Source organism: Eretmochelys imbricata, chromosome 12 (genome assembly GCF_965152235.1).
Source record: "Eretmochelys imbricata isolate rEreImb1 chromosome 12, rEreImb1.hap1, whole genome shotgun sequence".
Classification (NCBI taxonomy): domain Eukaryota; kingdom Metazoa; phylum Chordata; order Testudines; family Cheloniidae; genus Eretmochelys; species Eretmochelys imbricata.
The window spans coordinates 30,364,887-30,383,132 of NC_135583.1; the positions used below are offsets into that span (position 1 = coordinate 30,364,887).

Sequence of the window (18,246 nt, forward strand, 5' to 3'; positions counted from 1 at the left end):
CTGTAACCTCCAGCATGGAATTCTCAATCTCTTTTGCTCACATTCTGATAAATTATCCAGATGAGCATTGCTTACCTTATTTTCTTCCTTATCACGTATGACAGTGCACAATGACAGATTTAAAGAGTGACGGGAAGAAGTGCCCTTGCTTGGGAGTGTTCAAGTGATCCATATTACTCTGTACTTTAGGGAGGTCAGCAAAAAAACCCAGTCCTGGATCACCATTTATCTAATAATTACTGTACCTCAGATAGTCCCCTAGAAAGGTACTCCACCATACGTCTCTCTTCCATCAGTGGCTTATGTGGCACCAGGTCCTGCCTTAAAGTCAATTGAATTTCAATGTAAACCAGAAGGGAGAATCCTGACATTGCAGGCTTGCAATAAAATATTGCAATCAGTTCTTCCTTGTGCATGATTTACAGCACTGCTTGCCATAAAATTTGTGGTTGCAGACACCATGCTGGGGGACCAGATGACACCAAGGGAAGAAATCCAGACAAGAGGGATCATCTGAAAGAGGGAAATCCAATCACTATGTTTAGCGTGTATTTCAGCAATTCTGCAAATGAGGCAAGACTTCTGCTTATTGATTTCTACACACTTGCCAATGATGTAAACATGAGGGATGACTCCAGTTAAAGAAGGAGGAGGCCTTGTACACTCTTTTTTTTCCAATATCACTTTCTTTTTAATTTATTAGCTCTACTTCTGATGTCATACACTGTGGCATTAGGAGAGGTAAATGAAATAGTTTATAACACAATATTTTAAAAATAACCTAGGGTGAAATCCTTGGCCCACTGAAGTCAATGAGAGTTTCAACTATTGGCTTTACTGAAGCCAAGATTTCATCCCTTATCACTATATTATTTTACAGATTATAACCACTGCAATAAAACCAACTATTTACACAAATGGGTCCACCACTGAGCCCTGTGCTAATGAATCATAGATTCATAGACTCATAGAATATCAGGGTTGGAAGGGACCTCAGGAGGTCAGCTAGTCCAACCCCCTGCTCAAAGCAGGACCAATCCCCAATTAAATCATCCCAGCCAGGGCTTTGTCAAGCCTGACCTTAAAAACTTCTAAGGAAGGAGATTCTAACACCTCCCTAGGTAACGCATTCCAGTGTTTCACCACCCTCCTAGTGAAAAAGTTTTTCCTAATATCCAACCTAAACCTCCCCCACTGCAACTTGAGACCATTACTCCTTGTCCTGTCCTCTTCTACCACTGAGAATAGTCTAGAACCATCCTCTCTGGAACCACCTCTCAGGTAGTTGAAAGCAGGTATCAAATCCCCCCTCATTCTTCTCTTCTGCAGACTAAACAATCCCAGTTCCCTCAGCCTCTCCTCATAAGTCATGTGTTCCAGACCCCTAATCATTTTTGTTGCCCTTCGCTGGACTCTCTCCAATTTATCCACATCCTTTTTGTAGTGTGGGGCCCAAAACTGGACACAGTACTCCAGATGAGGCCTCACCAATGTCGAATAGAGGGGAATGATCATGTCCCTCGATCTGCTCGCTATGCCCCTACTTATACATCCCAAAATGCCATTGGCCTTCTTGGCAACAAGGGCACACTGCTGACTCATATCCAGCTTCTCGTCCACTGTCACCCCTAGGTCCTTTTCCACAGAACTACTGCCTAGCCATTTGGTCCCTAGTCTGTAGCTGTGCATTGGGTTCTTCCGTCCTAAGTGCAGGACCCTGCACTTATCCTTATTGAACCTCATCAGATTTCTTTTGGCCCAATCCTCCAATTTGTCTAGGGCCCTCTGTATCCTATCCCTGCCCTCCAGCGTATCTACCACTCCTCCCAGTTTAGTATCATCCGCAAATTTGCTGAGAGTGCAATCCATACCATCCTCCAGATCATTTATGAAAATATTGAACAAAACCAGCCCCAAGACCGACCCCTGGGGCACTCCACTTGACACCGGCTGCCAACCAGACATGGAGCCATTGATCACTACCCGTTGAGCCCGACAATCTAGCCTAGACTAGACAATCTAGTAATGAATATTACTCTACCCTTTCTTTGATCTGCAGAGAAAATAGCTCAGGCTCTGAGAGTGTGTGTGTGTGTTTGTATACACACTCTACAGAAATAAATCTATATGTTCAGACCACAAGCTCTGTATGTGTGTGCACAAAATTGCTTGTGTACATGCATGTACCCACATTTTACGGGTGTGGGGAGGAGGGTTCATTTTCAATGATCTAAGCCTAAGTGCACAGAAGGGTTAAAATTCGCACCCAAAAAGCAAAATCTATTGTAAGGTCCCTACTTTTGAGACCCAAGTTTGCACCCTCAAATGGGGAGACATCTAAATTCTGCCATTTATATGAATGTTTCATTCATTAAAATCTGAAGGGGGCCCCAATGTAATAATCAAGGTTTTTATCAGATTATATGACACAGTAATTTAGGGTGGAATTTTTCAAAAATGCTTAATATCGGCCTTGCTCTGCTCCCACTTCAAGTGGTGACATTCTCATTGACTTTAACGGGAGCAGAGTTAGGCCAACTTTGTGTGTTTGAAAATCCCACCTTTAATTTAAAAAAAAAATCAGACACTAAAATGCAGATGAATTTTTGGCTTCATGTAGTTCTGTATATGATTCACACACACACAGCTCAGTTGGTTAAAAAATATTTCATGGCCATCCCATTCTACATGTTTGCAGTGGCTGCTTTATGCTTCTTTTAAAGTGCATAGTGATGATTCATATGGATGATTTATAAACAAATTGAAAAAGCATAAGAAGCATGAAGTGAGGTTTAGAAAAATTTATAGCTAAACTGAACTCTTAAATGAGCATGGGAAAACATTCCATTCTGCCTTCACAACTACTGTACACATGGTCACTAAAGGGAATTTACAAGGATTCTTATTAAAAAAAATCTAGCTACCGGTGGCTGTGTTCTCAGTTCAGCTACTAAAGGGGTGGCACATAAAAAAAATGCTCTTACTCTCAGACCATACAGACTCCCTCATATCTGTAACACCAGAGTTATGCAGCAACACACCCCTTTTTTTATTCGCTGCCACTTCACTGTATTGGCTTCTTTTTAAAGAAGGATTAAGTGTTTTGTTTTGAAACCCCCTCAAAAGATGATGTGCATGAGGCACATCATCTGACATGAGACATCATTGTCTAATAACATGCTTTCCCCCACAATAACACATTGCAAGCAACATCACATAATAACAGACTGGCGCTGGACAAACTGCACTCTGGGAAGTAGGTGGCACATCCCATGCTGTAGCATTTCCGCCCTAGAGTCCGGTTTTAAATTCCAATTTGAATGTCCAGTAGGAAGGAGATGGTCCCAGCTTTGCACCGTTTGGCCCATTATCCACCATACCAAGACAAAACCACCACACAATTAACCAAGTCTGACAGTGAATGCTCAAGACAGGACTTGTGACTTCAGGGGGAAGGGCATTGCAAGTGATGACTGAGAGGTATATGCAGAATTATGAGGGGAAAGTTCTCACAACACATTTTCTAACCCAGTCAGGCTCCTTAGTCGCTTAGGGTAAATTTTAAAAAGTGATTGAGTCTCATTTTCAGAAGTGACCTAGGCACTTGGGAGCGTTCACAGTCAATGGAACATAACAAAACCCATAGCACATAAGTCCCTTCTGAGGATGGGATTTAGGCACTTGAAAAGAATTACTTTTAGGACCTAACCCAGAGACCACTGAAGTCAATGGAACAACTCCCATTGATTCCAGTTAGTATGGTCCCTAGTTTTCCTTTTAAGATGCTCCAAGTAGCTTGGATTTACTGGCTATACGTTACAGTACCTGTTGCTGTCTCTGGTGGAGTGATGAAAATGAGAAAAAATTGCTAGAAGGGAGACCCACATTGTCTAGGAGAGCATGACAACTATCCCTGAAACATTCATTTCTTCTCCACGATTTCTCCCTAATGGCTCTCAGAGCTGGAGCTGTGCGGCTGTTAATTGAGAGTGATTTGCTTCCATGTGATTGCAGCACAGCTGGCCCCTTCTCCATGCGCTGATTTGGATGGAGAGTTAAAGAGCAGTGGAGAGAGAATTGATCTCCAGAGTCTGAAGAACCAGTTACAAAACAGAGCTTCTACAGCTGTGGGGAGGGAGAGAAACTGGCCAAGACCAAAATGAATAACAGACACCAGCCCAGACATGAAATATGGTTGGGGGAAGACGTGTTGGGGGGTGATGGGTTTGCTATACATGAGAGAAAGTGATTTAATAAATTCACAAAACAAATTCTGAAGCACAGCAGAACTTCCCAGAAGATTTGGAACTAACTCCTAAGTCTTTAGAACTGTTTAGTCACTTTTCAAACTTGTTCAGTTATTTACTTATCCCGTTTAGACCTGATTCATCCATTCCTCCTACCCGGGCTGGTTGCAGCTGATTGATGAATCCTGAGGATGGACTTTGCGCAGATAAAGCAGATAAAGCAGTATTGATATTATTTCTGTACCTGTCTTGCCTCTTGGGCTCATGCAATATTATGTTTCCCAAAGGCCTGGTGGCTGATGTATCAATGCATTTTATAGGTTTTCCACACACAGTGAAGCTTCAGGAATCAATATGGATGAGAGAGAATACTGTCTGATGGTTAGAGCAGGAGACAGGGAGTACGGATGCCTGTGTTCTTGTCCAAGTGCTGCTATGACCTTGCTCTAGGACCTGAAGAAAGTCAACTATGACCTGGCACTGGCTTTTGTTTTTTCAACCAGGGCACCACCTCTATTTTCAGCTCCTATGTGTAAAATGGGTATACTAACGCTAAAATCCCTCACCAGGGGTCTTTTGAGAATTAATGTTTGTAAAGTACTTTGGGATGCGGGGATGAATAGCATGATACAGGCCAAATGCTGGCTGCAGTGAGAATTTTATCCAGTTAAAGACTTGAAATTTTGCCTGGTCCTTACAATAATGCACAATGGGGGCGGGGAAGGAGAGAAGGGAGGAAGATGTAAGAAACCTCCCCCTCTTTGCATGCCACATGTATGGGCCAGGGAGAATTTCAGCCCCTGCACCCAGAGGAGCACAGAGACTGCTTCCGCCCCACTCCGCTAGAGCTTCAAAACACCCCAAAGATAGCATGGAGAGACCAGAGCATAGTTCCATGTCTAGGTCCCCACACACCATGTACCTGCCAGCAGAGCTAGCCAACAGTGTAGGGGAGAGCTAGCCAATAGCGTAGGGGAGAGCTAGCTGTGCCCTATAGAAGGCATGCAGCATGTGAATGCCTGAGAGCTCAAGGTGGCAGTCTCCCTGGGACAGGACATTCTGACTGGAGAGTAGGGTGACCATGTGTCTGATTTTTGACCGGAACACCCATCGAAAAGGGACCCTGGAGGCTCTAGTCAGCACCGTTAATGGGGCCATTAAGTCTGATCAGCGGTGCTGCAGGGCTAAGACAGGCTAGTCCCTACCTGTCCTGGCTCCGTGCTGTGCCCCGGAAGCGGCCAGCAGGTCCAGCTCCTAGGAGGGGGACCATAAGGCTCTGCATGCTGCCCCCATCCCGAGCACCAGCTTCGCACTTCCATTCACCGGTTCCAGGCCAGTGGGACCTAGGGGGTGGTGCCTGCGAGCAAGAGCAGCATGCAGAGCCTCATGGCTCTCCCTGCCTAGGAGCCGGACCTGCTGGCTGCTTCCGGGGCATAGCGCGGTTCCAGGACAGACACGAAGCCTGCCTTAGCCCCCACACTGCACCACTGACTGGGAGCTGCTGGAGATAAGCCTGTGCCCCAACTCTGAGCTCCAACCCCCTGCCACAGCTGTGAGCCACCCCCAAACCTGGAGCCCCCCCTGCACCTCAAACCCCACATCCCTGACCCCATCCTAGGGCCTGCACCCCCAGAGGATCCCTCACCTGCCCTGCACCCCAATTCCCTGCCCCAGCCCCGAGCTCCCTCCCACACTCTGAATACCTCTGCTCTACCCCCCAGCCTGTGGCTGCCTCCTGCACCCCAAACCCCTCATCCCTGTCCCCACCCAGAGCCTGCATCCCTAGACAGAGGCCTCACCCCCTCCTGCCCCCAAACCCCTGTCCCAGCCCAGAGGCCCTTCCCACACTCTTAACCCCTCTGCCCCACCCCAGACAACCTGCAGCCCCCTCCTGCACCCTGAACCCCTCATTTCTAGCCCCACCCTGGAGCCTGCATCCCCAGTTAGAGCTCTCACCCCCTCCCACACCCCAACCCCCACCCCCTGTCCCAACCCAGTGAAAGTGAGAGAGGGTGGGGGAGAGTGAGCCACCGAGGGCAGGGGAATGTAGTGAGCAAGGGGGGCAAGGCCTCAGGGAAGGAGCGGAGCAGGGGTGTGTGGCCTCGGGGACGGGGCGAGGCTAAAGTGTTCGGTTTGGTGGGATTAGAAAATTGTCAACCCTACTGGAGAGGTGTGACTCCACACTGCCTGTTCACTGTAAGCTGGGCCTACAGGGCATAACTGGGCCATAAGTGACAGCTACAGGAAAAATTGCAGGGTTGTACATATTAAGACTTACTTCTGTTATTATTCATCATGACTTGGAAGCCACAGAGAGACAAATGAAAGAAAACTGAAGCTATGAGGGGCCTCCGCTCTGCAGCAGCAAGAACAGTTTGCCCTTGCTCTATAAAAAAAGTCACTATTTTAACTTTATGCCAATGTCATTATGGGATGTTCCCATCAATAGAAGGCACTGTAAGAGGGTGGAGGTTAAGGTAATGCACAGTGCAGCCCAATCTTTACTTAACCGGAGCTGGAGAAACAACTCAAACCCGAACTGCAAAAAAAAAAAAAAAAGAAAAAAAAAAGACATATCCTTTATGATTCAACATGTTCCTGCATTTAAAAACATCTGTCCCCTCTTGAACATATCAGACCTAGCAGCTAGCCCCTTATGTCTGCTTGTGAAGAGAGATGATGCACTTCCAAATTTAATATATTGCAGAGCGCAAAGGTGATACTGAATTTACACAGGAAGATACAACCCCCGCACACCTATTCTGAGAACATACCTAGCAAAGGTGATGTTTGTCAGGCTATACAATTCCAAGGAACTAAACCCACCATTGAATGTAATTCACAACGCAGAGTTTGATGTTTTACCTTTTTTCTCTGGAGCTGGGCAGAAGTTAGTATTGCAGGCTCTCGACACAGCTGGTTTCTGATGTGGCAGACACCCAGCTGCCGGTTGCCCCTGCCGGAGGCACTGCACGCTACGGATTTGCACTCCCCCACCACACGTTACTGTACACTGCAGAAAAGGAAAGATGAGAAGCCACATTCTAGAACACAGATGGTCTTCCAAGGCCCTTGAAGTGTCCAGGGCTTTGGATGAGGCCTACAAATTGTAAAGAGCCTAAGGGCCAAATTTTCAAAAGAGCACAGAGCCAGTTGTCCTGGTGCTCAGCACCCACAGTCAGAGCCAGATTTTCAAGTGAGCTCAGCTCCCATTGAGCCACTAAAGCAAGTGCCAGATTTTCAAAAGAGCCCTGTATCCAACTTGCACTGAACACCTCTGAAAATCTGGTTACTTATTTAGGTACCTAAATGGGAGATGAGATTTTTAGAAAATCTAGCCCCAATTTTGTGTGCTGATCTGTTTTGAAACTTGATTCTCTGGGCCCAGTTGTGCTGTCCCAATGCAGGTAAAATTCCCAGTGAAGCCATACTTGTGGAAATATCTGGAAAAAAAACAAGTATTTTCAAGAAGATCTCTGAATTATTATGAAGTAAGTGAGTTTTTACTTGCATGTGCTTCATGACAAGTATGACAAGACAGATGTGATTGGTATAATCTGATTAAAATTGTCAGGCATACATTGTTGCAAGTCTACAATGTTAAACGAATACGTGTCTCATAGATATGTGACTCATAAAGTAGATCAGTTCCAGAAATACAGAAGCTTGTTTGCAAGAATGTAGAAACAAATACAGGCTGATCCAGTAATTAATCATAGTATTTAAGGAATTTTAGACAATCTGTGCAGATGCTCTAATACATTGTAAATATAGATATGTAATGGTTCATCTACAGTGCACTTCCAAGAAGAATGGAAAGATGGAGTTTGGAAATGGCATAGAATGTAGTGCAACTGCAACACATATAAGAACATAAGAACGGTCACACTGGGTCAGACCAAAGGACCATCGAGCTCAGTATCCTGTCTTCCAACAGTGACCAACGCCAGATGCTTTACAGGGAATGAACAGAACCGGTAATCATCAAGTGATCCATCCCCTGCTGCCCATTCCCAGCTTCTGGCAAACAGTGGCTAGGGACACCACAAGTAAGAGCTGAGATTCTTCAATTTTAGCATAAAGGAACTAGCTACACCAAAATGCAGGAATATGGAGCTAGCTACATCATACCAAACTATCTGCATGGTCCAAGATCTATGGAATATTGCCAGAAGCTGAGACTGGACAACAGGATGGATCACTTGATAATTGCCCTGTTCTTTTCATTCCCTCTGAAGCATCTGACGGCCGGCCACTGTCGGAAGAAAGGATACTGGGCTAGATGGACCATTAGTCTGACCCAACATGGCTATTCTTATGTTCTTATGACTATATGCAGAAGACTCCTGTGGGCTATCAACATTAAAATACAACAGTCCCATTATGGCTGATTATACTCTATTCTAGCCCTCTCTTTGGAATGGCTGCACAACTATGCATGGTCTGCTTGTGCAGTTTCCCTGGGCATTACCCATGATTCAGAAGGTGTTTCACCAAACACCAATGCTGCCTGCGCACTGACTTCACCATGCCCCAGTCAACTTTTTGGACTGACTGCCCTACGTACCAGCCATTCCCACTCACTGGTTACATCATGTCCTATTACCACATGTTAGGCCAGTGGGGCTGCCTGGATGTAATGGAGAACACAATTTGGCCTGATATTTCTAACTCTGACAGCTGACTACAATGTGTGGTTGTGTTCAAAGAGGACTGAACTGGGAGGGTTATTGTTCTGGTCATCAAGGTGACCCACGTGATGAATGCGAGGTTCTCCATTCCACAGTGACCAATTGTGGGAGAACAGTGTTAGATCTACCACACGGAGGGGACTGTACACTCCCTACTGACTCCATAAACGCCCAAAGACAAAGTGGCATTAGGAATGGAGAGCTCTGAGTTGGGAGAGAAAGGAGTAACCTACTTCAAATCCTCCAGGCTGACTTTTTTTGTCATACCTGCTGCCAGGGTGAGGAATACCATCCAGACACCATGCGGTATAACCTTTGCAGTGGACAAGCCCCTTTGTTACATGCTTCTTCTAGTTCTATGTTTGGTTTCTTTATGTTCCGACATCTTCGCTGAGGGAAAGTGATCCATTTTCCATGGATGCTTTTCTCGCTGCACTTCATTTCCCGCTTTTTAATACCTGAGCCACAGGAGGCTGAGCACTAAAAAAACGAAGCACATGCTTTTAAAATAATACATTGCCATAAATTAATATCGGTTCCACTAAAGACTGGATAAACTTTTGTCGAAATATGAATGCCTCATGGAAAATAAAAACATAAAGATCATGGGAAGATATTTCCATACTAGTATGAATTCTGCCATCTTGGAAACCACTGTGAAGCCAGGGGGGATCGGGCATAAAAACTGACAGCAGGATACAGCCAAGTGTTTTGAGACAAGAAGATGTAAATTTTCAAAATTGACTTTGAGTACCTCAATCTTTTAGATGCCCAAATTGAAACATCTTAAAGGGAGGGAAGGTGCCCTAACACGTTCTGAAAATCAGGCCTCTCCAGGTATTTTAAGTAGGGCACCTAAAAAGTAAGGTGCCACAAATTACTAGTTATTTTTTAAAATTTGGACTATATTAGTTACAGGCAAAACCCTGATAAATGACTGATCCAGAGTTTGTATTTTCATCAGATCATGACCCTTACTGAATCCATAGCACTTTTCCCCCTCTCATATGCTCCATGCATGCTTGTGTTTCAGCACTCTTTTATGAGCTCTGCAGAGAGCAAGACCGTCATTCAGATTGTGGTACTGTACCTCACTCCAAGAAGAAACCACCCACTGGAGCCGATCGTTTTTGGGACATCGTCCCAGTACACAGGTCTGTTGGGATTCTGGCTTGTGATCTGTGCTGCACATACTTTCTGGTACGATCTTCAGCTTGGAAGGGCTGGTGCTTTTGCAATGGACTTCCCGTTTCTTCATGCCTCTCCCACAGGTCTTGGAACACTTTGGCAGAAAGAAATATTCATTTGAGTTTGGGACACTTAAAATTGAGATTTTTGTATTTACAGCAGAACACAGAAGCCATAATGAATCTTATCTGTAGCTACTGCTGTTAACTTAAACCTGTAATTCTGTTATGGAAAATGTAATGTAATAAACATACTTCTGTGGTACTTTTTATTTTTCAAACCTGGAGTTAAACATTTTATTGTGTAGCCTTAACTAACCCTCACAGCCCTCCACTACGGAAGATAAGCATTCTCTGTTCTATCTGTGGGGAACTGAAGCAGAAAGAGAGATTCTCTCAGCCCTTGGCAACACAAAGGGGCTGAAATCTGGCCCTAACTGCCCAGCTGAGAATCTCCCTAGTGCAGAGCGCTCTCAGCTAGTGTAAAGCTACACTAGCGGGTTCCTATGTTACCCAAACCCACCCTGGCATAGAGGATGGGAGGAGGTAGATGGCAGCTGTACTCTTCCAAATCTCAATTAGTGTTTGGTCCCTTGAAGGCCACAGCCAGCTGCTGTAAGTTACAGCGGCTCCAAGGCTGCTCCAATTTCTGCTAGGGCCAGGGCTAGAGCAGGTGAAGCTTGCAAATCAGGGAGACGTAACAAACTCACTGATAGCCCCCGCTTGCTCCTTCAGAGAATGGATCTCAGTTCAAAAGAAAACCTGGGACAGAGAATGGCATATGCTTGCCTTAGCCAAAGCCACAAAGCAAGTTATTTGGCAAAGCCATGACTAGAAGTCGGGATATTTTGGCTGTGGTTAGAAAACATTATAAATATTGAGTTATTCTTATTTTTTGTTTGTTATTATGTTGATTTAAAATCTAAAATATGCTTTTTGTGGCTGAAACAAAATGCACCAACTGAATATATTCTAGAGCAGAAATTGCAGAATTATGAAAGCCCTGAGATAACTCTGCACATTTCCTACCATCCTGTACTTGCTTTCCGTTTGTTACTTTTTTACCAGAGTTCATTGGGTTAATCATACGCATGTAAAAGCCTGTGTACTGTGCTACCAAAGTGCATATTAGACTATGGACATTTTAAAAACATTCTATCCAAATTCAGTGCACAGTAACCTGTGCTCGCTGAAAAGCTTGGATTTGTTGTCTTCCCATAAACTGAGCTGAATTCTCCCTATCTGTCTGTGAAGAGATTTGACATTGTGAGGGGTACACTTTTATTTATGTATTTAGAGTCTGCAACATGATAGATGGAGACTGAGCTTTTCAGAGAGACCTAAAGAAGTTATGTGCCCAACTGCCATTATATTTTGATAGGAGTTTAGCCTAATTTTCTTAAGTCCCTTTGGAAATCCCAAACTGAAACAGCAAATTCACAGATGTATAGCAAAGGGGGAAAGATTGGGTTTCTCTTTTTGCTTCTGTATGATGTAAAAGAAAATCTGAAAGGTTCTCAAGCCCTGCCCACCCCTCCCTCTTGCCCCGAAGAAAAGCTATTTTTAAATTTGTTTTTAACATTAGAAATTCTGGTCCTGAAACACCTTAATGACTGCATGACTAGTGAAATGACAACACCAAAGTCAAAAGTAAAAGATGAATAACTGAGAAGGGAAAGGTTTCAGAGTAACAGCCGTGTTAGTCTGTATTCGCAAAAAGAAAAGGAGTCCTTGTGGCACCTTAGAGACTAACCAATTTATTTGAGCATGAGCTTTCGTGAGCTACAGCTCACTTCATCAGATGCATGATGAAGTGAGCTGTAGCTCACGAAAGCTCATGCTCAAATAAATTGGTTAGTCTCTAAGGTGCCACAAGGACTCCTTTTCTTTTTGAGAAGGGAAAGGTATCTTTGGTCCCACAGTTAAACACTCTTCCATTTTTTATCTTTGTTGATAACTGTTTAGCTTCAATAGAAACCTCTATCATGTATCTTGCCAACTGGGGAATTTTATTTCCTTTATTTTTGTTTTTGTAACTGCAAACTTTGTCGGTGTTGAAAACATTGTCCATATCCTTTAAAAAATTAGCCATAATATCTGATTTCACAACCTTCTGCAACAGTGAATTCCAGAGATTTGCTTATACACTGAAAAACAAATAGTAATTCTTTTTGACCATTCTAAGACTGCAGCCCATTGAGCAGCTTTGTTCTTCTTGTGCAATCTGATAGGATAATGAGAAGTTCTGTTCTCCTCAAAAGGCATTATGTCCTCTGTGACTGTGACCACCTAGATCCAGTCCTCTCTAAACTCTCACAAAGAGTACTACAATTAAAAAACGTTCGTTTTTACAACAGATTTGTATCAATCTTGTAGCTCATTAAATGAAGACCGAAGAACTTAAAATGGACTTTGCTTCTTTTGACATAGGCCCACAGTGTCAGTTCTCACAGCAGTTCATTTACCCTTAAATTAACATTCACTATGTGCCAGCACAAGCATCATTGCAAAAATAGCAGAAATGAGTTTTTAACTTCAGAGTATTCATACTTTTCATACATTTCTGAAAAAGGGTGTATATACACAGAAATCTGCCTGGGGGCCCGTTGCTACTGACTTATGCCACTAATAATAATTTACTGCACTACTAAATTACTTACTTGGAATGGGCTACACTAACCAAAGTAAATATGTGATTACTACACGTATCATTGAGTAAAACATAACTTCATCTGTCCGCATTTCAAAAATGCATGTGTGCACTGATGTGCCATTCTAACCCCATTCTTTTTCCATTAGTGGTACCTCTGCCGATATTCTTCTCTGAGAAATGTTAATATTGCTGTATGAACTAATGTCAGAAAGGGGTGGGGGGCGGGCTATGGCTTTAAGGAAACCACAGAGACTTGTCCTTCAGAAAACCAGAGAATCCTGTGGCTCTGTTTGTGTGTACTAGGAAGCTCCTCCTTTTCCCTCTGCTGATTGAGGGACAAATTCCAAATTAGGGTAGACAGATGCAAGTCCATGCATCCACTTATACCAGCCATGCTTTCTGATTAGTTTAGTACAATTGCTATCTAAAAACAAAGCAGATTATTTTTATTATTTTCCTACACAGACCTTCCAAGGTAGGCAGGATACAACTATGTCAGGAAAACTATTCTATACACATTCATTCCAGCTACCTCTGTCAAAAGAAAACATTCTGACTATTTCTCTAGATTACCTGAGTCCACGGTCCAGGGCTCCATTCAGGTGGGCAGTCTTGGGTATTACATTTCTGTACTTGGGCTGGAGTGCTGACTGGACAAAGAGAATGTGCTACCACCTCTTCCTTTTGAAAAGTCTTTTTCTGGGCGCATTGAATTGGGCGACTTTGTTGCCCTCCACCACAAGACTTGCTGCATACACTCCATTCACCTGTCGACCAGCTGATAGGAGAGAATGAATTATTTCTTACAAACACATGACTATAATGCACCATATACAATCAGTATAGTGAAGATTAAGTTCAAATGCACAATCCAATCTATTCAATCCATTTGACCGGTGTTGCCGTTAAATAATTTGCGCAAGACTCATGCAGTCCATCTGCAAGAACATTTTGAAATGCAAGAAGAATAAATCTTGCAGCCCTTGCTCAGGAACAACTCCCAGTAATTATTATTTTTATTTGCATTGTGGCAGTGCCCTAAGGTTCAATCAGGATTAGGGATCCTATTGTGGTAGATGCTGTACAACCACAAGGAGAAACACATTCCCTGCCCCAGAGAGTGTTTAATCTAATATGAAACAAGACACAACATGTGAGTGCAACAAACAGTAGGAGAGAGGGGAGGAACAAAGGGCACACTAAAATCTCATGCAGTCACACAGGTTGATGTTGGACAACTTGATGGGTTCAACTCATCAGAAAGATGGGTTTTTTAAAATAAATAAAACCAACTCTCCCTGAACGCTACATAACTGGGCCATCATTTGTTGATTGATTTTGTGCGGGCCTCACAGAGAACTCAATGGGGGTGTTAGCTGAGCTGGAATTAAGACTACGGGATTTGGCCGAATATTTAAATTCTACTGGTGCTTGTTCTGCTAGGGCACATGCATGTCAACACACCTATGGGCCTGCGCATAAAGAATGGAATTTTGAATTCTACAGAGAATCTACCACATTCTCTCTTTGGGCAGATAAAGAATATGATTCCCAGAAAATCAACTAACCTAGCTAACAAGTCCTCCCTACCGCAGTCATCTTTCTTTTTGAAGTCCGGTCTTCTTTTTTAATTTAAACCTGTTTGGCTAAAAACAGGCTTGGCTTTGGAGAAAAGATAAGGAGTTTGATTTTGGCCATGTTCAGTTTTAGTTGATGGTGAGATTTCCAGCAGGAGCAGCCAGAGGGGGGGACAGGTTATGGTAGAGAAAAAACAGGTCAGATGTGGCCAGATAGAGATATTCGTTGAAGGCTTGTGAGAAAATGAGAGACTGGAAAGAGAGGAGGAGGCCAAGGACAAAACCTTGTGAAACCCTAAAGGAGTGTTGGAAAAGAAAGAGAGGACCTATCAAAACAGACTCTGAAGGAGAAGCCAGTATGGCAGAAGGAGAACACTAAGGACCAAATTTTTCAAAAGCACCATTTTCTAGATGCTCAGCCTCCATGCATGCAACCCACAATGTATAAGCATATGGATGCTAATGCACATGGACCTACGTGTATTATTGGTGCTGCACAATTCTAGTCTTCCTCTCTTTGCTTTGGATAATAAATCTGTTTACAAAGTTCTCTTGCTCTTTAAAATAAAGCAACAAAGAGATGGTTTGCTAAATTCAGTAACCCTGTCGTTAAAGTTAAGAGGATTTAGATGATGTCCCAAGACAAATACTTTTGGCAGTTTAACCAGCCAGATTATATGAAATCTAAATAAAACATTATCAAATTAACCAGCTGACTACTACTACTCCAGTCACCCAACAAGGTTCCCTGATGCATATCGTCACTAAAAATCACACAGGGTCCTCAGGTGTATTGTTGAACTGCACAGGCGGGGTTCACTTTTGAAAATGAGCAATATTATTTGTAGTACAGTGCAGAGCCCCATTGTGCTAGGCATACAACAGATAACAAAGAGACAGTCCCTGTCCCAAAGAGCTCACAATCTACGTGAAAGACTATAGATAGCAGGTGGATGCAATGAACAGATGGAGGGAGCACAAGGAAACATATAAACAAATCCTGCGCCTATGGGAGAACCATGAACTGATCCAATCAAATTAATGAGTCTCCAAAACCTTCTCCCAATATCAAGCTCTGAATTTAAACTGAATCTTTTAAAATAGGAATTCTCACTCTTTTTTATTATATGGACCCATCAAGATTGTCCCTTTTAATTCACAACTGCATGGGCCACCAACTCTCCCACCCACAATCACAGCATAAGCCCTATGGCAACCAGAGCAGCTGCTTATATCAAACAGAAAGTATTTGAACTCTTGTAACTATGTGGAAGATGAGCACCCATTTCACCAGACTGTATTTCAGATCTGCGTGAAATCAAAATTAATTTGCATGTTTAAAAATGCATGATGGCTCCCTTGGGAGATTTCCTCTGGGAAAAGAAGAACTCCTGAATCACAATCCAGATCTCCAGGTACCAAAAGCTGTGGGAAGTTTTCAAAGCTACCAATTCTAAGGACAAAGGAATTTTAACACACACATCATGCACCAAAGGCATTCCATACAATTTCAGGACTGCGGTGGTCTGCTGCTTTTGGACTAAATATGGAAACGGATATGGAAAGCTTGGAAGACTTTTCTAAGGAAACAATAAAGAAGCATGGAAGTTGCCTTTTAACACTCTAGTGGGAATCTGAAAAACCTAGACTTTCATCCTGATTAACAACCTGCTTTCACTCAGCCTGGATTTCTCTCTGCTTTTTGACAATAGCACTGTCAGGAAATAAATGTTTTTTCAAATTGGGAAAATAACACTTATTTCAAGTAAATCTGGTCAATACTAGGATTCAAGAACTGTCTTCTCCTGTGTAGCCTACCTTGAAACATATGCTTCTGGAAAAGTCTTGGTTCTAATCAATTCTATAGGTTTTAATTAGTTATACTAATGGTACTGATCAGTTTGATAGGTAAACCAGCCAAAAAAAAAATTGTTAGTTTTAAGAGCCTACATACAGTAGTGGCCTAGAAAATCTACCTTTTCATACAGAAGAGTTCAATAAACCTGCTTTATGCCTCTTGTAAACTGCCATTTTCCAAGAGTATCTTGGCTATGTTTCAAGAGTATCGTCCATTAGTTCAAATAAACTCAATAATTATGACTAGATTTGGCAGCCCTTTCTCCAATCATAATAGTATGCAGTTCCGATGCCTTTGTGTATTCTTGCTGCATGAAGTGAGTAGTAATTTTATTCCTTCTCATATTGAGTCTTTGTTCTCATTGTGCAGTAAGGATTTTTCCTTGAACCTTAAAGCTTTGTCTTCTTTTTTTATGATGTCATGTCAATATCATATTAACTTAAATGATAAGTAAGACACATTTGTCTTTATCTCTTGCCTATTATGCCTACCAAATTTATACATGTTTTATATTCTGCTTACCACTTGTTATTCTTTGATTTCTCAATATCATGTATTACCGTAAATATCTGGGCATTTACAGCATGAATTGAGTGGAAGCTATTGCACACTGTAACATAATGGTCTACATCCTCAAATGATACAATCTTCATTGAGTTCACGGGAGTTATTTTCACCAGCTGAAGATATGGTCCTATACATAGCTCAAATATGCATTTAATGAATGCCAAATATTCTGAACTTTGTGTTCTGTGTTATGCTACAAAACAATCTGTTTTTCTGTTAAAATACATCAACTGCCCATCTTACACTACTGAATCTGAGAATATCTATTTAATGCAGCATGGACGAATGATGTTGTATGTCAAAAATGTTTTTATTCACTATTAATTCTTATTAGCAGTATGTCTGACATACTAGCTTCAAAGGGCATGGAAAGCTCCCATTAATAGTAAGGCAGTTGCATACGTGGCCTGTTGCATGATTAAAATAAATGTTATATTTTAGAAACATTATACGAAGACAATGCCAAGTCGATATGAAGGCATTTATAAATAACTAAAAAAGACTGCTGGAAACATCAGAGATTGTTTTTTCTGTCTACAAGAAATTGAGTCCATTGGATAAAAATACATTTGGCAGAAGATAAGTCACATACAAACAGATTTTGTTTGGTTAGGAAGATTACTTAAAATTAGTATTCAGACAATAGTGTGGCTAAAGTCAAACCAAGGAAACTGCTGAAGCAGGCATATGGGGCTCTCACGTGATATGCTACCACTATTTAAACCTTATCTCTATTTTTTTGTGCCTCTACTGTATAATTTGCCATTTGGATTTAATGTCCTGTGTTATAATTTTAAAATTTTGCAAGAAATTTCAAACTATTACTGAACCACTTTTAAGGGTGTTAAATGTATTACAAACTATAGACTTTAACTAAACCAAGGCCATTCCACAGTGCAAATCTTTTTGACTTATCCCACCAACATATTCCTGGATGGGGAAACAAATCCCATTAAATTTCACTAAATGTGCTGAGTTGATATAATAATCAGGTCTATGGTGGGTTCAGCCAATTAGCGAGATATACAGTTCTATGTGCCTATCAGAAAGTACAGCAAACACAAGGTAACGCTACAGAAATAAATAACACTTACTATGCTGGGCAGGGATTAGCATTGCACAGTTTTGTTTCAGTTAAAGGCTTTGTCCTTGGGCCACAAAAGGAGGAATTAACTCGTGTACGATGATCTTGTAAACAAACAGCTTTTGCTGTAATGTGCCCTAAGGAGATATTAAAAAGAAATACAATAAAATAAATTGTTACATTTGCTCCTTATATTTAGGGTATTGGTGTAGAAGGTTAAGTAACATAGACCAGACTCATCCCTAGTACAATTCCATGGATGTCAATGGAGTAACATGGGTGGGGGCAAATTGGCCACTTGTATTAATGTTAATTCACTTTTCTGCAATATAGGTGCGACGGCTGCCACTGAACTCAGGTATTTCATTTTTATGACAAACAA

The 18,246-nt window shown here is 42.3% G+C and overlaps 1 protein-coding gene across 1 annotated transcript in view; it reads right to left on the reverse strand.

Annotated features, from left to right (window-relative positions):
- Positions 1–397: 397 nt before the first annotated feature.
- ADAMTS18 (ADAM metallopeptidase with thrombospondin type 1 motif 18) overlaps positions 398–18,246 on the reverse strand; it is a 97,156-nt gene continuing 79,307 nt past the window's right edge. Inside the window, exons 18-23 of the mRNA XM_077831142.1 lie at positions 17,875–18,001; positions 13,352–13,556; positions 10,029–10,220; positions 9,206–9,418; positions 7,113–7,260; positions 398–513 (exon numbers count right to left, since the gene is read on the reverse strand). Coding sequence (XP_077687268.1) covers positions 398–513; positions 7,113–7,260; positions 9,206–9,418; positions 10,029–10,220; positions 13,352–13,556; positions 17,875–18,001 — 1,001 coding nt within the window. The remainder of the gene's footprint in view (positions 514–7,112; positions 7,261–9,205; positions 9,419–10,028; positions 10,221–13,351; positions 13,557–17,874; positions 18,002–18,246) is intronic.